This window comes from Fringilla coelebs (genome assembly GCF_963513975.1).
Source record: "Fringilla coelebs genome assembly, chromosome: 3".
NCBI classification, from domain to species: domain Eukaryota; kingdom Metazoa; phylum Chordata; class Aves; order Passeriformes; family Fringillidae; genus Fringilla; species Fringilla coelebs.
The window spans coordinates 24,800,048-24,826,184 of NC_140030.1; the positions used below are offsets into that span (position 1 = coordinate 24,800,048).

General features: G+C 39.1%; 1 protein-coding gene across 1 annotated transcript in view; it reads left to right on the forward strand.

Annotated features, from left to right (window-relative positions):
- Positions 1-3,192: 3,192 nt before the first annotated feature.
- Positions 3,193-26,137, forward strand: part of FAM83B (family with sequence similarity 83 member B) — a 53,876-nt gene continuing 30,931 nt past the window's right edge. The window contains exons 1-2 of the mRNA XM_084202923.1: positions 3,193-3,344; positions 7,811-8,314. Of these exons, the coding sequence (XP_084059049.1) occupies positions 7,871-8,314 (444 nt within the window). The 5' untranslated portion in view covers positions 3,193-3,344; positions 7,811-7,870. The remainder of the gene's footprint in view (positions 3,345-7,810; positions 8,315-26,137) is intronic.

Genomic DNA, 26,137 nt, shown 5'->3' on the forward strand with positions numbered 1-26,137 from the left:
AGCTTCTACAAGCTTTTAACACAGGACCTGATCTGTAACAAAAATCTACCATATAGGATATAGCACATATACCTAGGCCCCAATATATGGGTTAATAATGCTCTCAGTAAAAGACCTTGGCTTTAATACTGTGTATTTTGACTACTGGCTTTTTCTTGATACAAGCTGTGAAAGTAACTGGCAAACTAGCTAGTGATTGGACATTGCCAAGTATTTCCTTAATATTATAAGGACGAAATTAATGCATTCTTGATTCAAGAATATGATACCAAATAGAGTAGGTTATGATTATTTAATTTGAAAAAGATGCACTGAGAGGAGGACGCCTGCTTTTCTATATTAATTTGTAGTTTTCTGTCTCATTTTTCTCTCTGCTACTTCATGAAAGGTGTGGATCCCTACCCATCAAGCTTTGTTATAAATTTAGGGCAGCTCCTTTCATATTCATATCTGTAAAAGCAAATTTCCTCTAATTTTAAGATTAGTGTTTGAAGTCTCTGTGCTTATGCTTTAGAGTAGATGGCCATTGATTTGTAAATAGTATGAATCTTCAGGACTGTATTATTTCTTCATCTGTTAAAATCTAATAAAAGCTCAGCTCATAGGTATGGTGAATTGTATAAACATCCACTCCTTCCAAGTCAGTGTTCCCTTTAGTAAATCTAAATGAAATCTTATAAAGCATGCAGTAGGAATAGAAATATAATTCATATAAGTTTCGATCCTTAATAATCATCCCTACAATAAACTGTTGGACTGGTGCCATTGCACATGTGCTAATAATCTTTTATCTTCTGCTTGCATTCAGCTGGACTTGTATAGGGCAAGATGATCTGTCAATACAAAAAAAATATCCGAACTGTAAACAGATGGGAGTAGCACGGATGGTCATCCATCAGCACCATCATCCCACTAGGGTACCCAAGTACCCAGGTCACTTAAGACAATAACTCTAAAAATGGTGCCATCAAACATATTGAGTTTATCCTTTTCTCTCATGTAGTTTATGAAAGAGCTATGTCTAAGAACTTCTGAGTTTTGAGGCTTTCTGAATCAGTTGGATTACAGTAAAACAATTCCAAACCATAGGATGCTTCAACTGATCCTGCCCAATGCTACATCTTCAATGGCAAAAGGAAAGGCTGTTTAGGTGAATGAGGGCTGCCCAATTTCTGCAGTCCCTTCCTCTCATACTGCTGGAGTTCCACAGCTCTAGGAGTAAGGATACTGAAACACATTCACCTGCCTCACACTTTTACAATACAGTTTTATACCTATTGCTTAGAATTTGTCTTACAGCTTATTAAGCTTGCTCATACTGTCTGCTTCCACTGATGCCTGCGGCTGCAGGACACAGAAGTTTGCAACCTGCTAGGTAAAAACATTCTTTATTTTGACAGCTAACAGTTTCCAAAATGCATTACCCAAGTTTGGTTTTATGAACTGTCTGGTCTAGTATAGCTACTGGAGGGCTTCAATTGATAAATTGTAAGGGAGCAGAAAAAAAACTTTTCTTGTACAGATACTAATAAGGCAAAAAACCTAGATACTTTTCTTCATGCAGATTTCCTAATTTAGAAAGCTATGATTGGTCTCATTACAGCTTTTTGTTTATGCTAAGCCTGTGCTCAGCCACTTAACTTCTCTAGAAGACACAGGCTTGTAAATTTTGTGTTATAAAAGTGCAACCAATTCATTCAAGTTCAAAAGAAGTTAAGTGATCATTCATCTACCTTCCTACCCTTTCTTAAATAATTTTAGAAAATAGATCTGCTCTCTTAAAAAATTAGATACCTCACCTCCTTATGGGTAAGTTTCCACAGAAACAGGTTCTCTCTCCTGACTATGTATTTTCATGGGACAAAAAGTGCTGTGTACTGCCTATAAAGTTCTATGTACTTTTCAAAATTTTGTTTTTAAAGCTGTTTTCACCGCTTTTTTTTTTCCATCAAAACCAGGGAAATTCTCTTTTGAGTGTGAGAAGAGTCTAATCATTAATCCAGATGCTCCTTTGTCTGTAAAGGGTAGTCCAAAAGTATATTAACACCAACTATTTTCTCTTGTGCACTATACTACCTGAATTAACTGCCCAGGAAAAAAACACTTTCCTGATGGCCAGACTTACACACTTACACACATATAAATATACAAATATTACTGTGCAGATACTGCGTATTTTTGCTGTTTTCTTCTTAGAAACCATCATCAAGATGTCACAGCATAGCATAGATCCCACACTTACTGTTAGGCAGTATAGGTTAGGAAAATGAGTTTGTGCTTAAAGCCAGTCTGGATGAGTTATTGCTAATAAAGCCTAACTGTCAGGGTTATACTGCATTGTCTCAAATGCCTCAAAAAAGAGCTGCCTGCAGTTAAGCACCAGGATATGATATGGACAAAGTCTACAAAAAGTCTAAAATTATAAAACCCCCTCAGCGCGCTTGTGATGCACGCGGGATGTGCTGATCTGTCGGTGGTTGCAAAATCCTGCTGAAGAGATGATCGTGTTTTCAAAGAGCCTTTCAGAGAAAGAAAGAACCTTTTCCAAGGTTTCAACACGTGCATTGCCATGCGGTGTGCCCAAGCCTGCTGCTGGAGAGAAGAATGAAGCAGGAAGGCCCAGGTGCATTGCTGCCAGGATGGGGGGCTCTACCTGCAGGTCCGTGTCTCCCACCCGAGGCATCAAGAGCAAAAGAAGAGCCTTCTCAAAGCAGCTATGGAAAAGGGGCTTGTCCATATATCCGACTTTGAATGTCTCAAAGGGGTGTCGCTCCCTTGCCGTGACTTGCTCCGCCGGAGTTAACCTGGAAACCGTGACTCGAGGCAGACGGGTTTGTTTTTTCTTGAAGCCAGCGTTTACTTTGAGTTTAATCTCCCACGCACACCCCGCTGCCGGGCCCGCCGCGGGGCAGCCGATGCCTTGGCTCGGGTCGCCCCTGCCCCGCGGGCTCCCGCGGCTGCCGGCCGGGCCGGCGGGCAGGGCAGGGCCGGGCCGGGCAGGGCAGGGCCGGGCCGGGCAGGGCAGCGCAGGATCGGCCGGGACGGGCCGGGCTGGGGCGGGGGGCCCGGCGCGGCCCGGGGAAGGCGCTGCCCTTCGCTCCGCGGGAAAGGGCCGGGCTTCCCCAGTTCAGACAAGTCCTCGCCCCGCTCCCGCGGCGGCGGGTTTGGTGCGACACCGTCCTGACATGTTGTAACTGGTTTCCACACCCACCGCGCCTGAGAGCGACGGGAAGTACCTGCGATGAGCGCTGCGCCGCCGTGACTCGCCGCCGCCGCGCTCGCAGCAGCCGGGTCGAGCCGCCCCGCCGCTCCGGAGGCGAGACCCCACGCGGGGCACCGGCGCAGTAAGTGGGTCACCCCTCAGTCTCCCCCGGGAAGGGACGGGACAGGGGCAGAGCAGGGCAGGGCACTCCCCCGTCCCGCCGACATCCCGCTCGGCGCCGCGGGGCGTTTAACCGGGGGCGCGCGGGTCGCGGAGCGCGGGTGGCGCGGCGGGGGCGCTCCGGCCGCGGGCGGCGGCGGCGGGGCGGGGGCCGGGAGCGGCGGGCGGCCCGCCGAGCGCCTCCCGCCGCTCCCACGCCGCGCTCCCGGCCGGGGCCGCCTTGCGCAAGCGGCCCCCGCGCCGCCGGGCCGGGGGCGCCACACGCGCGGTGTCGGGCGGCGGAGCGCCCGCTGCCCGTGTTCGGCCCGGAAAGTTAACTTTCTGCTTGAACTAACGAAGCCGTCCCCCACCCCCACCCCCGCAAAGAAAAACCGCCGCAAAACAAGCAGACAAACACACAAGAGAAAGAGAAAAGAAGGAAAGCAACAGGAACGCTTGCGGTGTTGTTTTTCACCTGGATTTGATGCCCTTTGTATTCACAGAAAATGTAATTTCATTAATAATTAAATAATTGCCTGTCACTGCTTAATGTAAGGTAATTATTATTTATTCTTGATACAATTCTTTAATAGAAAGGTTGGTGGAAGGCAGGTGTCATAAAACGCCTGTTTGTTCTGTTAGAGGTTGGTCATGCCTGGCCCTTAAGCCGTGGGGAGGCTCCTTGGCCGAGCCGTGGGCCAGAGGTGCCCAGGTGGATGCCCTAAAATCCATACCTGAGAGTATGCAATAGCTGGCAACAAGCTGTTCTCGACGTGTAAATTTCCTGGCAAGGTTGGGACTTTATGCAGAAACTGTCATGGTAATCACATTTCCATTGGAAAAGCGATAAGGACATCCTGAGGAGAGCACCATGGCCAGGCCCTTGCCAAGGACCGGCTGTACCAGCCTGGGGTTAGAGCTGGTCCCTAAAGTTGCTGAATAGGAAATTTTTCAAATCCTGTGAATGCTAGTATGGCAGGGAAGCTCCTTGTCTCTAGTACTAGTCTGGAACCCCTGTAGAATGTTGCATAATTTTATTTAGTGGACATTTGTCATCTGCTGCATTTGTGAAGTCTGTGATGTTCTCCAAATCTTTCTATATAAAGGCACAGTTACTTCTTTCTCACAGAAAAAGGTCTTTTCTTGCTGGGTTCCTGGTAATGGCATTAGAAAGGTCTGATCATGTTAATAGAAGGACAAGATGATCCTATCAATACAGGATTCAGATTTGGGTTCTTCAGCAGAAGATCCAATTTTAGCAGCTCCATTTGAGTTTAAATTCAATTAAAGGCCATTAATAGCACTTATTATAAAAGTTTTAAGTGACTGATCCCTGTGTTCAAGTTGAGAAGATGGGCTGGAATTAACAGGCAAAGTTGTTTCTCAGAGGATGAATGACAACTTTCCCGGTGCTGGTAAAATTTGTGATCATGTACATAAAGTGTGATAAAGATCTGTGAGCCTGAAGAAATGGGCCTCATTCTGCACAACCTTGCTAATGTAATTGTTGACCTGAGGAGGACCTTTGAAGAATCAAGTTTATTATGCGGAAATCACAATACATGGTTGCAGAAAACATCAAAAAGTTATTAAGAATTTTGTCCATACCTCTACTGTTTTATGCAGAATTATACGGTTTCACAGGTTCAGCTTCTGCACAGTTGCTCTTACCTTCTAAGGAGAAAAATACTTGTGTAAAGACATCTAGAGCTTTTGTCAAGTGTACCTGAAGCCACTGTTTGAATTCAGGAGTTTTCTTTTGTTTCATATGAATGTGTTTCATGCTAATGTCTTTAATTTCAAAAACCGGGATTAAAATTTTTTCATTTGTCTCAAGTGTTCTGTGATTTATTTCCATGCTGGCAACTTTTACATTTACTTTCTTAAATTAATGTGCACTGCTTTAAGCTTCTTTTTAAACAGCACTTGTTAATCAAACATCAACTTCAAAGATGTTCACTGTAAAATGACTGTTCTTGTTTGGAAGATGTTGCACCAGAAGCCTCACCTTTTCAAGGTTACTTATATTTATACCCTGCCTTCAGCATAAGTCAGAGCTTAAGTTGCTGTATTTGACCTGTTCCACACTTAATTAATTCGTTATGTTCAATGGAAAGTCAAGCAATATACTATACTACTGTGAAAAACAAATGGAAGAACCAAACCAAATAAATGAAATGCATGTGAGGCAGAACACACAAGCAATAATTTTTTTTTTACTTTTTATTTGTTCATAACATTCAATATTTGATATTGCACAATGCTACATAGTAAGTATAGTCCTATTCCCTAAAGTTATTTTCAAAGAACAGAATGAGAAGAAGAAAAAAATCAATTCAGACAGGCTTTTGAAATAAACACATCTTTCACAACTGTGTATATGCAGTCAATGGAAAAATTTCTCTTTTAGAAGTATATCTGTTCCAAAGTAGTGAGAATTTTAGGACTATCTTTCACTTGCCTTTGTAAAATCATATTTATTCTTATATGTTGTAATAAGACTGACTTTTAAGACTGAGTTGCTGCAGTGACTAGAGAATGATTTGTCCTGGAGGGCCCTAAAAGAGGGGTGTGTTGGAATCTCAATGAAGTCACCTGTATTACTGTTCAGACTCTTGAGAGCAGCTCAGCTGAGTACCTGCATTTTGTACTCTTGGTTGTTCTTCATTCTGTATCTAAAACGTCTTGAAAACCTGGTCCAGACAATTGGGCCGGTGCTGATGGGACAGTTTTAATTTTACCGTATGTTAAGGGTTTAATCTTTGAATCCGTCTTGCCTGGACTGTGTGCTTAGTTCTCCGTCACCTTCCGCCACAGGCTGTCTCTGCATCTGTGAGAAGGGAAATGGTATCGCTCCTGTTTTGTAACATTTCATTTCTTCTTGGGAGAGCAGTGTAGAATGAAGCCCTGAGTAGCTGTCGGAGGAATACATGTAGTTCTTAGTTTGGGGGAGAGCAGTCAGATCCTTTTCATGTTCTGCTTTCCAGTTCACCACAAAGAGCTACTCTTGAAGCAGCAAGGAACACTCCTTTCCCCCAGGCTCGAAAGCAATCCTATCTGGGAAGATCTGCCCTGCTACTTGGCTGAGAGACAGGATTCAAATGGAATTATTCCATATGACATGCTGATGCCAGCTTCAGATCTGGATTTTTATTTCTTGGTCTTTTTTTAACCTCAGACTTCCCAAGTTCCTTATAAATCTTGGTTTAATTGAACATTTAATTGGTATCTGAACTATCAGTAGATATGGAGATTTTTATTTTCATTCCTTTAGGTTAATATAGCTAATTTACATTTCCTTTCGGGAAGATTTAAACTGTTCCCAACAGAAAACAATTGCACTGTTTGCAAAAATATCTGGAAGGTCTTGATGGGAAGAGGGGTTTAAGTTACATTTGTATGCCAGTAAATGAAATCAGAACTCCGTATGACTATTTGCTATTATACTGCTATACTGTTAATTAGGCTTGTAGGGAAACCCAATGTTAACTTTCCAGCTAGCAAGCTTTTTCTAACTATTCTGCCTTTGTTGGATGTTCTTTCTACTTCTGCAGTCTTTCTCTTAAGCTTCATGCCCTAGCCCTGGAAGATGTGCTACCATCTTTCTGTTTCACATGGCTATGCTGACGCTGCTGCAGTGAAACACCTTCTGCCCTTTTTTTGTGGTGAGATACTGAGGGTTGCAGAAATGTGAAGGAAGAAACATTGAGTATTTGTTCTCTCTCTTTCTTAAATCTCCAATGTGCAGCACAAAGCAACCCTCTCAGACCTTGCTAAATGAAATTAAAAAGTGTAAGGATGAATTTATAAAACATCAGCAGTAAACAACTCGTTATTAATGTTTTGAAAAAAAAAAAAAAGATTAAAGCAGCCGCTCCTTTTGGCAGAAGGAATGAGCAGGGTGGAAACTAGACATCAAATTGCTGATTCAGAGTTTGATCCCAGATGTGGGAGGATAAATCTTTCTGGAGTTCCTCATAACTCACTGAAATGAGGTAGGCTGGTCCTGCTTGGGAGCAACAAATGGATTAGATCAGCATGGGAGAACAGATAGATAAGGAGAAGTACCTGAATGACTGTGGTTTCAAAGAAGCCAAAGAAAAGAAATGTATTGCAAATTCAGTAATGTATCAAAAAGTAGGAAATTTAATTGGTTTCTGAAGTGTTTCTTTGGACAGTACTCAGTCAGTTAGTTGTTGCAAAGGGCCTTTTGAAACACAGCCTATGATAGTGTACTGGAACATGCATTGGGTATGTATTTATCTATCTCTTTAGTATTTAATTTTTGGCAATAGTAGTCCCTAAGCCTTTTCAAAATATTTTTAAATTCTTGGAAAATGCTAGGAAAACTTAGGGAAACTTTACCAGAAGAGTATTTTAGTTAATAATTGCATATGTGTCATAGTTATCTAGAAATATTTTCATTGTTTTCTTATTTTCTCTTTGCAGATACATTTCATCTGCTCATGAATGGACTCTTAAAAGACTTTGTACAAAATACATGTGAAAATGGAAACTTCATCTTTGCTGTCCTCCTTACATGATGAATGCAGATCAGACAACTATATTGAACCTCATTACAAGGAATGGTACCGAATAGCTATTGATGCTCTGATTGAAGGAGGTTTAGAAGCCTACAAAGAATTTCTTTCCAAAGAGAGATGCTCAGAGTTCTTAGCGGATGAGGAAATTGATTATATTTTGAACAATGTTCACAAACTTCCCCAAAACACAATTTATTCCTCTAACCATGCCATTGATGACACCTCTTCCTCGGGAACCTACTGGCCCATTGAATCCGATGTGGAAGCTCCAAATCTTGACTTAGGTTGGCCCTATCTGATGCCTGGGATTTCTGGTGGCACAAATATTGATCTGCTTTTTCATCCACCACGTGCACAGCCTTACACCATAAAGGAAACTGTTCGGAAGATGATACGAGATGCAAGAAAGGTAAACATGAAAAATAATATTGGGAAAAAAGTGGCAATAATAATAATAATAATAATAATAATAATAATAATAATAATAATAATAATAATAATAATAATAATAATCTATTTGGTATTTTATTACAAGGGTTTTTCTGTTTTTATTTTTGTCCTGGCAGGAAAAAATTATCTGGTTGCTCACAATTCAGTAAGAAAGGTTTTCCCAGACTGAGATCAGTCCTTTGGTGTCACATGCACCAGTGTTATTAACCTTAATTCAGAGGGATCAAGGGTTAATTGGAGGGATTAATTAATGCTACCATTATAATGAATAATTACCATTTTACTGTAACACTGACCAGTGCATGAGAAGTTTGTAGATAATCAGCACACCTTTTCTTTGACCTCAGTTGAATATACATCGATACAATTCTGTATAACTTCAGGATTTATGTTAATGTTTCTGTCTTGCATCAGAGGGAACATGCATTGATTTGGTATTGCAGACAGTTATAAGAAAACAGCACCTCAGTGTTCATTGGACTCACATACCTTGAGAGTCTGGTCTTGTGATTTTGGCATGTCCTTGCAGAAATCAAACTGAATGAAAAAAAACCAAACTAGACTAAACAACAAGGAAATAGATCTTCCTTGTGTATCATGCCTTCATTTCTGATTAATGACTAGAAAATTTGGACATTTTTCCAAATGCACTTGTCTCCACTTATATGGAGCACTTATATCTTCAGTTTTTCCTACAGCACACCCAGCTTACACCTTAGTGACAGAATGTTGTATGTACAAACCACTTTTGCTCTCAGTGCATCAGCCTAAAACTTTTAAGTTTTAAATTTTCAAAACAATGTCAGTTAAAAAAAAAATCAGAAAAAGTATTAGCATGCTGATCTGTTTGACACAGGTTCATAATACCTCTTTAAAAGGTATGACAAAGTTTCAGAAGTATTTCTGGCAAGTATGTGAAATTTTCCCTGTGAAATACAATTGTGTTTTGCATGACTCTATGAGCTTTAAATTGGTAGAATGGGCTCTATCTCACAAACATCTGTAACCACTTCAGTGGCTGAAATATGTGTGCAAATGTGTGCAATAGAAATGGACAGAACAGGGCAGGGCAGGGAAGGACTGCGTCTTTTTACAATGTCTCTGCTATATTTAGATAAAGCATATAATTTGTTGCCATAATAGAGTTATCACTAGGTCTTATATCCTGCAGTTTATAATTTAGACTGACTATGCTCAAGGAAGAGTTCATTATTTCTCTCCCTCTTTATCCCTTTCTGAGTGAGATTGGATGTTTTCTGTTTTGGTGTGTAGTGAGACCTGACTGTAAATTGCCCAAAATACTCTTTCAACTGCAGCTCCTGAACTACCAATGTATCCACCGAAAGGGAAACAACTAAAACACTGTTAACTTTGTTGAGAAGACTACTTCAGTTTTGCTTCAAGGTCTTGAAATGCCATGAAGTTAGGCCATTCCCCCTTAGTTGCTCCTTTAATGCAACTAGAAAAAAATTAGGTGTGCTTCTTGCTTTGCTTTGGAAGGAGGTTGAATGCATGGTGTGTTGCTCCCTGGTGTGCTTACGTTTCTTTCACTTTATAAAGAGGATGTTTTATGTGTGTCACTGTCAAATCTGACAGCTGAAAGGTTTGTTTAGCTGATCAGCACAACCTCAACATCAACAACCACAACACTTTTGATACAGTGATATAGATTGGTTGCTTCAGGGACCAGCAATTAAATCTAAGAGGTGTAGTGTTGTTCAGCCTCTTTTGTCTGCAGATGCATAGAAAAGTTTAAAATATTTCTAAGTAAGGTAAATTATTTAAATCGTGCTTACAGAAGGTAATCCCTTTGTAAGCAGCCTAGTGCACTTCTCCTAAGCCACTTAAAAAAAATGTAGTTATATTAAACAGGGCTCTTTGTTATGTAGTAGTGGAGATGTGTAGTCTTGAGACTATTCAAAGGCAGTAGGATAATGTAGCACCTGAAAAACAGAAACCTGTAAAGAATAAATCAGGAAATTGTATTCAGCCAACACAGCTCCAAGCAAAATCTATGGGAATTTCAGCAAACTTCTGTGTGAAAATAAACAGGCTGTTGGAGGTGGGCATGTTCGTACCACTTAAATTCAAGCACGAAGCCTGAGTGTCTGAGTTCAGGCATTGATTTTCCTTGGCTACCTGACAGCTCAGTGTAGTAGGGAACCAGCTCCTACAGGGGCAAGGCAGAGGATATTTCTGCACTGATTCACTCAATGAAGGAACCCATTTGATGTGTATTTATATGTATAAACTATCCCAGAAATTCATGAAGGAGACTGAGCCACTTGAAACCTAGATGCTTTTGAATATTGGGATATATAAGGATAAGATGACACTATTAGTGGACTTATTCTTGACCTCTTTCATGCTTGATGCATCACAGTGTCACTCCTTAAAATGATTATTATGTATGTTAATTTTGACCTTAAGAAGGTGTTGTAAACAACATTAGGCAACTTGCTTGCTGACTGATTTTTTCCTGACTAAAGAAAATAATTTGTAAGCCCATGCTGCACTCGAATAGAACCAGTGGCTATAGAGAAGTGTTGTAATAAAGTCTTGTCATGTATTTCTTGAATACGCAAGCAGCATAAAAATTATAGACTTCACCTTCATTGTAAAATACAGGTGACACAATAGTGGAATTCTTACAGAAAAGGATCAATAATGTAACATCCTAGAAAAATGAGCTATCCATTTTAAAGAGACGAATCCATGCTTGTGATATATGTTTCTGAAGGTTTGTTAGAGCAGGGAAACTGTACTGTACACAGCATGGCATTACATTGTCACCTATATACTACAGCACTTCTGTGGGAGAGGTGTTATGTTAGCAGAGTGCCTTAGGTAAAACCAAGATGTCAACAAGATGGGCTTACAGTTGGTGTAACCAGACCTCATCTCTAAATGATACAGCTTGCCAGCCACCCTCCTCTGCCAACATAACCTGTGTTCACACAAGGAGGCTGTTTGGCGTGACTGTGTCAACCGGGGAGACACGAGTCTTTTTCACATGTTGATATAACCATGCGAGGAAAAAGCACTGCAAGGTCTGTCTGACCTTAATGATGGAGACTTTTGTAAACAAGCTGGTAGCCTTATTTCTCTTTCGTTTTGGAGGCTTCTGCCTTTAATCATTGGCAGGTTTCCGGCTTCTCTGAGGCTTGAGGTGCTCCTACAGCCTGACTCATCATGGCTGGGCTGTCTGAACAGCAGCTGATAATGTTTAGCAGTTTTTACTGAGAAGATTATTCATCTGGGAAATGATATCAAGATTATTACTCATCTGTGTCAGGTTGTAGTGGGTTGATGCTGGTTAACATGAAACCTTCTTCTTTTAGTACACTGTAACACAGAGATTTCAGTAATGAAGTGTTCTCTCCCTCTGTGACTTTTCATTGGAGTTGCCTCAAAACCATCAGTTATGAGCTGGTAAATGTGTGCAAGAAATCTCATACTGTTTTCTCAGGTGTGATTGACAGGGTGAGGCCACAGGGAAGGGACAGGACACCAAAGGGACCTTCTGGCAGTGTGTTTTTCTCTTTTACAAGAACTAGATTCCTCTCTCGACCGTGGAGATGTTCCTACACAGTTTCAGAGAGAAGGCACAGTTCAGACTAATATCCAAATAAGGATCTGCTCTTCCTGGAGAGAATTAAAACCTGTTTTTTAAAGAACCATGTTGCTTAGACAACCCAAGGGTTACTGGTTTGTAGCACATGCCAGAAAACACTTAAAGACTTTCTGACGTACTTTTGGGATTTATGATGGAATGTATGAGGTAGCACATTATTCAAAAAATATGCAGTACTTTTCACTGATTTTTTTTTTATTCAAATATACTAGCAGTCACAAGCCTGGGTTCATGAAGTCAGTGATATTTGTAAGAATTTTTTAAAAATATAATTGCTTAGAAGCTTAAATAAAAATTGGAATGGTTAGTGTATTATAATTTTGGAAAATAAAAGAAGGCAGTTGTTTTTGCTGAAATACTCATGATTGGGGTTTTTAATGAGAGGTGTTGCAAAACTTGGACCCTTGGGAAAGAGTTACATTATACACTGTGAATCAGTGTAACTTGTTATTAGTCTTGCTGGACACACTGTAGGTAAGCACTTAGTCAAAAAGGTGTTCCTTTGAATTCTTGTGAGAGAGAGTTATGTACAAAATGTAATGCCTGCATTGTTTTCTATAGCAGTGGACCTTGTCAAATAAAAACAGTTGATTCATTTTTCAAATATATAAAAAGGAAAATATTTTCTTTTAGTTTTTTTTTATTTTGTTGAGTATTGTTTCAAGCAAGAGTGAAATGTTTGTATTACAGAAAAAATTATTATTACTATTAATTCATTATTATTTGGTATTAATTATTATTAATTATTGTTCATTCTTCACTATTATGTACTGTTAATCTCATTTGGTCATGTGCATAATACAATAATAATAGTCTAGTACTGGCTGCAGTCTAGTATGAAAGAAAATCAAATTCTTACATGCAAATATGAAGAGTAATGTTTCTATACAGGAGAAAGCTTGTAGAATATGGATGTGTTGAGCAATCTTTTATTTCTCTTTCACCAGTACTCTTTGCCAACTATTTTAAATATAATTTGAACACAGACTGGAACAATGATAATGAATAGTGCTTGTGGCAGTGCTTGTCTTAGCTCACTAATTGCATCGGTTCAAGCAGATGAGAGAGGGGCTGCACCTTTTGGATGTAAGAGCAATATGCTGAATTCAGGGAGAAAGATAAATACAGTAGCTGTCCTGCTCAGACATTTTCTATATTATCTTTAAAGTGTTAGATAATCAGCAGATAGAATTTTTTAAGATGAGAGTAACATGTAGAAATACTCAGTTTCTGTCTGAAAACACATAAGGCAGCATTTTCCCTGCCAAGATATTTTGCCCCACAAGGATTTCAGGAGGTGCCTTTTGGTTCAGCTGCTCTGCTGAAGGGTGAATTCATCATTAACTTCCTCTCAAAGTCTGTTAAAAGACTTCCTGGTGGTTGAAAACCAGCACGGCAGTCGTGTATGGTTTCCAGGTGAAACACAGTTTTTAGTTTGTCATAGATTTATTTCAGAAAGTGAGATCATGTCCCATTTTTTCTAATTGCCCAGAGCACATGCCGTGTGTTGGCAGAGGACTCTTCTTGCTCTTGTTGCTACCGTGTCACCCAGTATCAATTTTCTGTCATCACAGAGTAGTGCTGCTCACAACAAGTGATTATTTCAGGCATTTTCTCTGTTTGGATTTGCCTTTGGAGCCTTCACCCTGTTTTACCTCTCTGTGCCCTTCTCTCCCTGCTGTCCTGCTCCCCTCAGGTAAGGGCAGTCCCAGAGCAGTCCCAGCAGTGCCCTCACGGTGCAGGCAGAGAGGACTGCCATCGATGGGACACATCTGCCAGCAATTTTATCATCTGGAAAACCTGGGACTTTTGTGAAATCCAATTCTTATGTGTTCTAAAGATGAATCCCACAATTTTTCCTAGTAGTGCTCCTGTTACGTGGGGAGGATACAAAAGTGAAGAGCAAGTAGTGTGCAGAGCCTGGGGAGTGGGAATCTTTGAGAACATAATTTTTAATTAGTTGTGGTAGTTTTGTATGTACGGGTTTCTATCTTTGCAAGACTTTTGACATCTTCCATACTCGTATTAAAATATGTAATTAAATAATTTATAGGTATTGCTGGTTTTATGTCAGATCTGTGCTAATGCCTTATCAAAATACCACACCTCTGTGATTAATTTAAAAATAGAATTCATTAATCAGGAAGATTAAAGGCCAGATATTGCAGGCAGCTGTATTTCTTTATTAATGTCTGTCTCATTCACATACATATGAGAAGTAAGCATACACATATGCTTTGTAGCAATTCCTTTCATTAAAACATTTTCTCTCATTGACATAAATCTCTGTCAGTCAAAACAAAAGTGCCATTAAGAAGTCATTTACGCTTTTTGCACATTCAGTAGATTAAAGTGTTCTTTATCATATTCAACAATAACTTTGTACTACATTATGCTGAAGCAGTTACAGATCAAAATAGGCTATAAATACAAAACCGTTGATTTAAAATAATTTTACCCAGGCAGAATGCTTCTTTCAGTGCCCAGCCTGAAAGGGTTTTGTCCCTTTCCTTTTCTTGCTTGTCCGAAAAATACTGATAATGTTGAAGGGCTATTTTTGGTTTTTTTCAGCCAGGAAACAGTCTTGCCTGAAGAACTATAGCTCTAATCACATTCATAAATCCATAAGCCTTTTTTCATCTCTTGCAGTTTTGCAGTAGCTTTTGAACTCATGATAGCTTTTCAGCACAGCCAGTGATCCTCTGAGGGGGGCACATTTAGGGTAATTTTGAACATTGAATATATTATATATCAGAATTTGGAAACTAAAATATTGTATTATCTGTGGTAGAATTTTAAATGAACATAGCTTTGTGTGCAAGTACCTGCAGTACTGAAGCAGTATTTGTGTGACACAACCCAGTATTTGTGTTTATCTGACACAGTGTGATAGAATCTACATAGAAAGCTGAAAAGTGCTGACAAACAACAAAATTTCCCATTCTTCAGTTTGGAAGGAGTGGGATTGCATGCCAGTGAGTTACATGTATTAAGTTTCCTTCTAGATCAGATCTGAGTAGAAGTATCTACTTCACTTGTAACTATGTCAGAAAACTTGCTTAATGCTGCATTATTTTCCCTGAGGAGTATTGCAAGTATTCCAGCCCAGATGACAGAGGAGTCAAAGTACACTTTATTATTTACCTCTCTGAAAGTAGTGCAGACCTTGCCCTAGATAGCTGTGTTGTCATGCCTTCCATTTTAGCCTGTTGATAAAGTATCTATATCTATTTTCTGTATCAATAGCCATTTTCTAATAAAGATACAATAAAATTGCCAGGGAAGCTAAAGTCCACATTTTTAGAAATTCTGTCAATATGCCTGAGACCTCAGAGGGCTTTTGCTCTCTAAAACCCTACTGTAATTTATCTTTGGAAGGAAGGAAGCCTTGGCATCACAACCATAATTGGGTGTATCTGGTGCTGAGCTTGCCACGTTACCATAGGATCTGCAGACGTCCATAAAATGACTCACCTCAATAGAGCTATTCAAAATAAATAATTGCAAGATCTGGCCATTGCTTGCTTGATCAACGGTTAATAATTTTTCAGTATACAATCCACTGATCAGTAAGCCAGCTGAATTTATAGTAGTGTTATTTGCATTATAAATACAGAATTATAGGCAATCAGGCTGTCTATCTCTGCTTTCCTTGCCCTTGTTTGTCATCTTTTCCCATATCTTAGGTGTTTGTTTTCTGAAGCAATGAACATTATTATGTTTCACTGCATGTCTGTATATGGCACACATTTCTGCTGTCTAGTCTCCCTGACTGGTGCCAGCCAGTACAGACATACCACTACTACAATATAAACAGTAGATTCAAAATTTGTATGCTCTCCTTTATCCTTAGCCAGCAAAACCAAAGTGTGTTTGGCTCTGTAAATGAGACTACTGAGACACATTGAGCATTAAATAAATATAAATCACATTAAAAAAAAATACAGTTATAAACCAAAAGTATGAGAATATTATACATTAGCAAACAATACTCAGAGTGAGTAGGGGCAATTTTTTATTTTCTTGCCTCTGTGGTTTTGGTTTTTGCTAAAAATTACAGTTGTGCATTTGTAATTATGCAGGCTAATTTCTGATGAACATCAGTACCTCCCTGATAAAAGTTTCAAACCGTAGCTGTGTAATGCTTACTTTTCAAATACATTTGTGAAAGCATGAAGCATTTCCTAGCTTCAGATAAGAAGGGTGTGACATATGCAGGGTGTTCTCATACCTTATCTGGGAGTGTGTTATCTTAACCAGTTCTGTCTCTTGGTCTGGAGTGCTTGTTCTGCCTGCCCAGATCTGTGGTGTGAGGGAGCAGAACAGATTCCTCAAAACCAGGGTCCGTGGTGACCCCTGCTTTCCCCAGCAAGGAGTGTGGGCATGTAGCTGCCTTCAGAAAGGTGTGTCTTTTATCCAGGGATTTTTGCTCGCTGCAGCACCAGATCTCCTCAGGCCTTTTCTGTTCTGCCAGTGATCCTGCTGTCAGAGACCAGGCTGCATGATAGGATAATATGAGAAGTTATGTGCCATATCTCTTAGAGATGAAAAGGAAACTTTGAGATCTGCATCATCCACTAGCAATCAGGCTTGAACAGTAGCACAGGATTGTGTGTTCAGGTAGCCAAATAGGTGTGCCTTCAGTTCAAACAGCACACAACATCTCAGCCCTATTTTCATGCTGTTTCCTGGAGCTGCAGGCACTCTTTGCTGAGAAGGCTGCACTTCAGCTCAATAAATTCCCTTTATGGCTTAAGCACTACGTGAAGCACTAAGACATCACCTTTGAATTCAGGTGAACCTGAGTGGCATCAGCCCACAGAAGGCATTTTAGTGTTTTTCTTTGGGCTTTTGGTGCTTGATACGGAAGAAATAATACTGAGGACGAGACGAAATAACCAGCACAGAAGAAAGTTATGATTCCCAGTGGGACCTTGCTCAAGGAATGCCCTCCAAGGGACTAAGCTCTTCTTAAGCTGTGCAGAACTCCCTGTTAGTGAGCTGTGCCTTCTGATTAGAGACGTCAGAGACAGCAAACAGAAGTTGCAGCGTCAAGCCAGCAACGCTGATTTGTTTCAAATGCCAGAGATGTGCTGCTTGTCAAAGCAACCAGGTCTCCTTCCAGCCTGACAGAGCACAGTAATATCTGAAGCTGTCTGCTGTTCTGATAATTTCCTGTCACTGACTAATGTGGATTAGCACAGGCATGCAATAATTGCCTGAAAAGTCACTCTTAAGGGCGTGGGTTTTTTTAAAATAACAGACAGGCCTATGTGGCTGCACAGAATGTGTTTGGTAGAGATCAGTAACCTTTGTTTGCTGAGGATGGGCTGAAAAATGCAGCCATCTACAAGTGTAACTTTTACAGCAGTATGTACTCTAACAAGTCTACAGAAATTTGTTTTAAAACATAACAAAAACTATGTTATTTTGCTCAAAGGATATACTTTTGAAATGAGAAGACTAAGCACAGATATGAAACCAGGAACTATGACTGATTCTTCTTTTGTTTATTTATTTGCTATCATATCACCCTATTTCATGTTTTAGCATTAACATGAGCACCAGTAATATCACTGTATTTTCTAATGGGTTTTATGATGCACAAAATTATTCCAGTAATATCATCATCTATTCTGTTAATGAATTCTAGATTAATGAATATCAGTAAGCCACTTGTGCCAGGAATCTCATTAGGCAGAGGATTTGATTTCTTATGCTTAAGTTTAATGATGAAAGTTCAGTCCAGATCTGAAGTGCCATATGATATTGCAATCACCCATTACAGGATTTTTGTCTCAAGTAAAGGTCCTGTTCTTCATCTTGAAGTTAGAGGAGTTCAACTATGTCTTTGCAGTTCTTGAGATGTCAGGAAGCTCTTTCTGTGTGCATGCCAGAGCCTTTCAAAGCCAGAGCTCCAGGTGTTTTTTGGAGAAAGGAGAGCGAAGGAAGGAAAAGATGTGCTGTTCTTGGGCGTTGGGTAAGAGGCATGTCTGAGGAGCAGAGATCCTGCCAGTCCTTCCAGTTGTTTCTTTTTAGAAATCAGTGCAGCAACTAAACAGTGTTTCGACCCTCTGAGGGACCATAACACACTGGAGCCTGCACCCAGGGTGAAAGTGCTGGCAGCTTGAGGTTGCTGGAGTCTTAGAACATCATGTGGAAGGGGACAGCTTAAGACATACACAGATGGACCAATGTTTGAATCAGTGGGCTCCACTCTGTGGTGGTGAGCATTGATCAGAAGAGACTTCCTGAAAATCTGTATCAAAGGGGAGGGAGTAAGGCACAAAAACTGTGAATACTGAAGTGATCATACTTCCATACCTGACAGGAAACCATCATACATACATTTTTGGTCAGAGTTCCTGTTCCCTTTCCCTCCCTCTCTGGCTCCCTCTCCAGCTCTGTCCCTTGGACAGCCCTACATCCTCTGTCCTTTCTCCTTTCACTGTGCACCTCTGACAGAGGTGAACATTTGCTGCCTGCTCTAGACACTTGTGGCATCTTTCTGGAAAGCAATTCCAGGTGGGACATCTGGAAATAATACCTCCCTCTCAGGTCAGTGAAGAAATGTGGCTGCCCTGGAGGGTGCCAGTCAGCAAACCTGGAGACCATGCTTGCAGTTTGGTGTTTGTGTCAGTTCCCCATCCTCTGGTGGTACAAGTGAGAACTTTTAAAGCACCAACATGATGTTAGAAACACAGCAATGCTTTTGAATTGCTAGTCTAATCAATTTTATTGGCAGGTTTCTGATTTTTATTGTGAATTGCATCTCTGATATTAAATATTAGGAAGGTGTATTTTCTGAACAGGACTATCTTACTGATGTTTTTGGCAAAAATTACAGTTTAGAGGTTGAACAATTGTATATCAGAAATTAGAGTAGGCTATTTAATTACAACCATGACTTTTATACACAATTGCTTTTCATCTCATTTTATCAAACAGTACATCTAATAAAATTTGGCAAGATTTTTTGGGGGGGAATATTTAGTAAAGGGCAGAGAGACAAAAAAATATCTGCTCGATGAAGACACTTTTTTTTCTTCAAGCAAAATTAGATCTGTAATTCTGGGAGGATTTAAATACTGTAATTTGTGTGCATAAGAGGTTCTATTAACTTGACATGCATATGTTTGCAGGATTGATGCCTAGGGATATGGCCATATATCATTAAGGATCTGATTTTGAAGGTTTAATTAATTTCTTTCTCTTAAATCATGCCACAGTACATTTGTGGTCCAAAATGAGCTACATCTTTAGGTGACTGTATCCACTGTGAGCACCTGAAAAAAGAATAACATGTGTCCAAGCAGACTGCTGTAATTCTTTCATTCTAAATAAAAACTGCATTGAATAATGTAATAGCTGAAAGCCAAGCAAAGCCATGAAGCCAGTGGAATGTTTTCCTTTTCCCAGATGCTATTCCATCCCTTTACTGACCCCTGCATTCAGGCCCAGCTCCCCCAGAAGAGGGGTTATCGGTGCTATAGAAGATAGGCTGGTCCCTTCAAAAGAAATACAAAAGTGAGACCTAATATATCATGTTGATACCTTAAAAGCAAGAAGTTTTGCCAATATAGAATGTCTATCAAAGAACATTTTATTCTGTAGTTTCCTATAAATAACCTTAACCAAGATGATTAAGTCCTCTGCTAACAAACCTTAACAGTTTATACGGGGGATACAGGCTTTATTCTGCCACGTTACACCTTTATTGAGCTTATGTACACTGCAAGGAAAATTCCATGGAAAAGTTTCTCAATTTGTACTCTTAAGGCTTTAAAAATGATTGCAAAATGTATTGCAAAAAGCACGTGTGCACTTTTCCATGTATGCTGGCATGCAAGTAACAAAAACAAAAGAAAAACCAGTAAGAAGCAAACATCTGGAATTTGGTTATTTTGGTAGAACTGTACAAAATAGTTTATGGATTTTGTTTTTTTAAATGCTCCATATTCTTAAATTAAAAAAAACCAGTTACCTCAAGAAATGGACAATTATGACATGTTGATACAGAATGGTGTGTACATAGGTAGGTCTACCTATTTTGAATTTTCTTAGTGTTGTTTAAAAAATTTTAGGGATCAGAATTTCATAATCTGCAAAGTTCTGTGCAGAGACCTTGCTCATACTGTCTGAGGAAGTTATTTGCTGAATTCAATTATACAGAGTAGTCCTTTGAGTAAATGACTGCTAAAGTAAAAGAAGAAAACAGTTTAATGTCTTACTGTCTCGTTCATAACTCAGCAATCTATTTTTAAGGTAGTAGACTGCACATAACAAAACCAGAGATAATTTGAAAAGGGAAAATACCTAATTTCTGAAATATGTAATAACAGTATTTTAATGCAGGCACTGAAGTTACAAAGCTAAGTACTCTATCTGAAGGTCTAAAATTTTCCCTAAAGAAAAGAAATCCCAGATATGGTACAAAAAAGTTTCTTGTTGATGCCTATTGGAGACATTGCTGTCCTAAGAGTGGAGAAGTTTCTGAAAATTTTGTTAAATATATTTCAGTTTGGAGATTGTGAAAGAAATCACTTTGGCTAGAATTTAAGCTACTTCTCTAGTGAGGAGAAATTTGGAAATATAGAAAGCGTAACATAAAAGTTAAAAATAATCCAGTACTTTACCTTGTTTTTATAATTTAGTGACTTACAATGATTGTCCTAAATTACAGTAAAAATACCCTGGTTTGTATTTTTTCTTTTTCAACAGCCATGAATAAAACAATTACAGTATAAGTAATAAGCATTGAACTATTCTGGTTTTGTTTTTAAATTGCTGATCTGTGGCCTGAAACAGTAAAAATGCAAAGCATCCTATTTTGATCCATTTTATGCTTATAAAATATATAAATGCAATAAGAGAAATCTCTTTACCTATTAAAAAAAACCAAGTAAAAACTGACATTAAATATTTTTAAATAGTCTGTGTTAACAGGTTACAAAATATTTATATAAATAAATACACACACACACACACACACACACACACACACAGGAATTTCATTGAAAAACTTGCTGTCAGCAGTGCCATAAGCTGAAATGCAAAACACCTATGAATATGATGTATGCCAAAAATCTTTCATTGTAATTATGAACATAGTTAACTAAATTAATGCATTATGAAAATTGAGAATGGTATTTTACTTTGGACAGTTTAATTAATTTCAAAGTCATGGTTTGCTCTTGAAGGTCAGCAGGTTGTCCAGGAAGGATTTTAATGGTAAGAAACTGTACACTCCTCTTTCCTTCCATTCTCAAATTTGTTCAAAACCACAAAAATGAGAAAATCCCAATTTAAATGTTTCATTTGTTTTCGAGTTGCAGAATATTCCTGGATGTTTTAAAGAATCTGCAGTTTTTTGCTTTCTTGGTGTTTTTTAGGCATGCTTCGGGGTTCTCTCTGCCTGGGAATTTGAAGTGAGTGGCCCTTTGCATGGTAATTCCTATGCTCCAGGTTCATTCTCCTCAAAATCCCAGTGGCAGGCCTTTAGTTTTGAATTCATTCATAGAGACATGATCTTCCCCCAAAACTAGCAGTTATTCTGGTATTTTAATGAATGCTATTTTTTCGTATAAAGCAGTCTTCTGTATTTCTTGAATATATATATTATATATATTCATTATATACCACTGCTTTTACTGTGTTCATGTGTCCTCTTCATGGTCCTTGTCACTGCTTTCCTTTTCAGGTACGATTTTCTAATTGGTTTTACTGGGAGTTGTTTTGAAAAGGAGCTGGGTAAATGTGAGCCTGTGATCAGTGTTTGTAGCCTTTAAAAACTCGTAGCTTGTTTGGGCTCTCCCTGTTCATCTTTGCAGCCATTTCTGGACTGCAAATCAGCAGAGGCTGATAAAACTGAGAGATTCACAGGTTTTGATGTCAGAAGGGACTGTAATGATAATGACATCTGACTCCCTGCACAGCACAAGCCTGACAGTGTTGCATCTTCAAAGAGCTGCTACTAAGAATAAATCTGACCTTAAAACAGGTGGGTGCTAGTCATACTGTCAACACTTCTGGGCGACAAATTCATTATTGCCCAGGAGATAAGGGTTTTTTTGGACAATAACTTTTCTCTAAATGATGGAATTTGCTTGAGGAAACCCAGGTTGCAAGCCCAGACCAAGCCTGCTTGGGCTTTCTGCTTGTGTATCTCATCACTCAACATGACAGCCAGCCAACAGAGAAGGTGCAGAGAATTCTAAATGCAGGACTGCAGGGTGAGGTGAGGCTCGGGCTGATTCGTAGCTGCAGGAGTTGCTTTCATGGGGACCTTGGGATGCTCAGCCCCTCCATAATCCCTGGCTGTTGGCCTCTGAGAAGCTGCTCACACAGCAGGGATCAGTGCACAAGGACACTCAGAAGGAGCAGGGTGTCCTCACCTCCTTGGAGCATCCCCTTAGCGTGACCAGACTGATTCCAGTGGCAGAGCTCATTAGCAATGGGCTGACTCAGGTGTCCCTGCACAGGACAGCAGCGTGACACGCACACACACACACCCTGTTCAGATTCCCAGATAAAAATAGGTGCAATATGTTATTCCTGCATTTATGGAAGGGTTTGCACAAGCTTTCTATGTGCATTTAAGTGTTAAGAGGACTTAAAAAAATGCTTATTTTTTCTGGTAATTCTTCCAGAGTCTTGTATGACAGAGAAGTAGTAGAAACAGATTTCAGTAAGTTTCTGGTTTTTTAGTTGCTCCAGGGATGATTTGGGAGGTTGTAAATAACATTACTCTATTAAAAATATATTTCTATGCTAAGATCTTCTAGAATTGGATAAAATGGGAGTGATTTACATGTTTTTCTAGTTCCCTGCATTTGTCTCAATTCAAAGGTCTTTTACATCCTTTAAAAAATATTTGTATGTTTTTATTTTTGCTGAATATAAAAAAAATTCTGATTAAATACATTGGTCTGGACTTGGAAGACTTGTATGCAAATTTCCTGTAGAACACAGATGCCTCATCTCTAAATATGAATATAATCTCAGAGTGATTTGTGAAGACATATAGATAGTTTGGCATACCTCGTGCTAGGGGTAGGGAACAGTTTCAAGAGCTTATGCTGAAATTACCTTTTTCAGGTGCTTCCAATGGTTTAAAACTTTATATTTTGCATTAACCTTTTGTGTATTTGTTTTGTCCATGAGATTGTTTGCTTTAGAGCATTCAAGCATAAATATTTCAGTAATATCCAAATGTGAAAAAGTGTTGTTTGCTTCCCCATTATCTGCCCGTCTTCTGCTGCTACTTTTTTTCACCATGTCCCTCTATGCACTTGAAATAGTGTTTCTAATTTAGGCTGTGTTTCAGCAAATGCTCAGTCACCCACAGAAGTGTCACGAAAGCCTTACCTTTGCATACCTGAGTCTTGTTTCATTGCAAAAATTGTTCCGTGTTAGTGAAAATTATGTATATTGCACATTCAAGATGGAAAAGAGACTGGAGTATCTTTTAGTTACCAACTGCTAGTCACAGTAAACCAAAAATTATTATAGAATCACCGAAAATTTCCTTCCTGACAGCTGTACTTCTTGAGTGAGCACACGCTGTACGAGTATCTGAAAGCAGATTCAGAATTACAGTGAGAGACTCTGAAGAGCAGGAAAAGGTGTACACCTTTTTAAGGGAGAAAGAAAAAAGGATAAAAACTGTCCTGTTACTACATCTGAAATGATTGTTCTTTTTTTTCCTTTGTAGATCCAGTGCTGGTTTGAAACTTTTTATCTAAAGGAAATAGGCAAATAATGAAATGGTATTTTTTCAGTCAGTGTGTGTGTACATGTGCGCATGGAAAATGTGTGCACTGTGCTACAGAAAATGTGGATTCCGTGCATGCACACAGGCACAGGGAGCAGAGCAGTCTGGGATGGGGAGAGGCTTTCTGGCATGAACTTGGAGTGGGCAGGTTACTCAAGGGAGCATGTTTCCAGAGACCTGAGAGGTACTTTGTAATAACAAATATTTATTTGAAAGGCACTACTTTGCATTGAAAAGCAACACTTGACAAAGTGTTCTTGGAATAAAATGTTCACCTCTCCTCCACAGATGTATATTGCATCTTCTCACCTCCATCCTTACTTCAAACAACTAAAGTTATCTTGTATATTTAGCTATTAGCATGCTTGGCACATTTTCCAGCAGAGCCAATTTGCTCTATTTTCCTATAGAACATGGCTTAATGTAAATCCATGGGTGGTTTGGTCAGTGGTGTTTCTGCTTTCACTCCTTATCATTAGAAGGTTCTGCTTTTGATAGCAAAATAAGTGAATTTTCCTCTCTGCCCCTCATGCTTCCTAGCATATATACCCTTGAGGTACACAGATATTCAACACAGGAATGTTTTGTGGCTACAGGGGATTCACTGGCACAAATAGGCAGCAAATCTTGCAAAGAAAGGTGTTGAAGAGCTGCAGTAGGTCCCCCTGAGACTGATTTTCTTCTTCCTCCATTCTTAAATTCAGGTATCTGCTGTGATGTTTTGGAGAATACCACCTTGCTCTAGCAGGAGTTTTGCATTTCTTGCTGATGTTCAGCAGGCTTCCTGATTAGATCTGTGATTATTATTGCCCAAATGTAGGTTAGGTGTGTGTGTGAACTGGCATGCAATGCACATTAGGAGGAATATTTTGTAGAAAGGGGAATGCTCTCACATACATGAACTGTACAGTGGAAGACTTGACATAACTTGTTTCTCTTTTTCTTAAAAAAACCCGATTAACTTGCCATTAACTTGGTCAGTAGCTCAATTGAGTATAAAGGGTTCAGTTACTTGCACAGTGATAACTCATTTTTTTGAATAATTGTTCATTTTAATGATTCTTGAATGAATGCTTCATTATGCATCCTATCCTTGTGAGAATGAGAAAAATGAGAGGAGCAGTGCACAGTGCCCATTTGTGGCTGAGGCAGATGGAATCTGTGTCACAGAAGGAAGCCTTGCAGCCTGGCTGTGTGTCTGTGCCTTCCCAGATGTGTCCTGGAAGCGGCCTAGGGCTCTGATTTAAGAAAACATTATGAATACACTTGATAAACTTGTAACCATCAAAAATAAACTTTTATATTTAATTGGAAAGAGTAGTAGATAGCAAAGATGGAGTATTATAAATACCTGACCAGACTTTGTCACAAGGATCAAATAAAGCTTTCCTCTGATTTTGCATAATTGTAGTATCAAATTGCAAGTGATGAATTAATACTTGTGTGGTCCTATGGGAGAGCTATGCAGAGCAGTGAAAGCTGCATTTTCGAAATAATAGTGTCACCAAGATAATTGTAAACCTGTATTGCTTCTTGCTTGGACAGAGATGGTTATTCAAAAGTCAGCTCACATAAAGGCAAAAGATCAGTTGGGCAAAAACCTGGCAGAAACAAATAAGAAAGAAATTTTTCTTTAATTTTTTTTCCACTTGTTTCTTTTAATTCCATTTCTTATCCCTTCACTTGCAACTCCCTCAGATACCTCACTACTTGTGCAAGATTCACGCTCAAATAAGAATTGTCAGGTTTCACTTAAAAAGCTTTTAAAGGATTTAAAAATTGAAATAATTTTTAGAAATACAATATTTTTAAAGCATAGCATTGGTACTGAAATTATAACTCTTTAATAATAATTTTACTTGTAATTATTGTTTTATTTTTCAAGTGCTGCATTTGATCAGGAATTAAATTCTGTTTAGTTCCTTATTTAGTTCCAATTCACAATTCACTCCACTGGGGCTACAAGAATTGCAGCATTATTTATCTTCTTCATTTCAGTTTGCTTCACAGGAGGTTTGAGCAGGGTTTTTATAATTGCTTCCTTACTATTTCAGACATCTTGCTCCATATGTTATTGTGCATAAAAATTTGAATCAGTTTTCTTCCTGAAAAGCTGCACATAATTGCTTATTAACAAGAGTAATCTTTTCTTATCTTTAGGACATTCTGCCGATGCTTTCAGACTAGTCTGCAATTATTTTTTTCCTTTTTCGTTTAATCTATAATAAATAATCTAGCATGCCAGGGTAATGGATTTCACCTGAGGACCTGAACATGCTTTGCAGACAACAATTAATTAATTAGTTTCAAAACCTGTCTTAAATAGGTGAAATTGAAATACAGTCTGCCAGCACACAGTCATTAGCAATATGTTG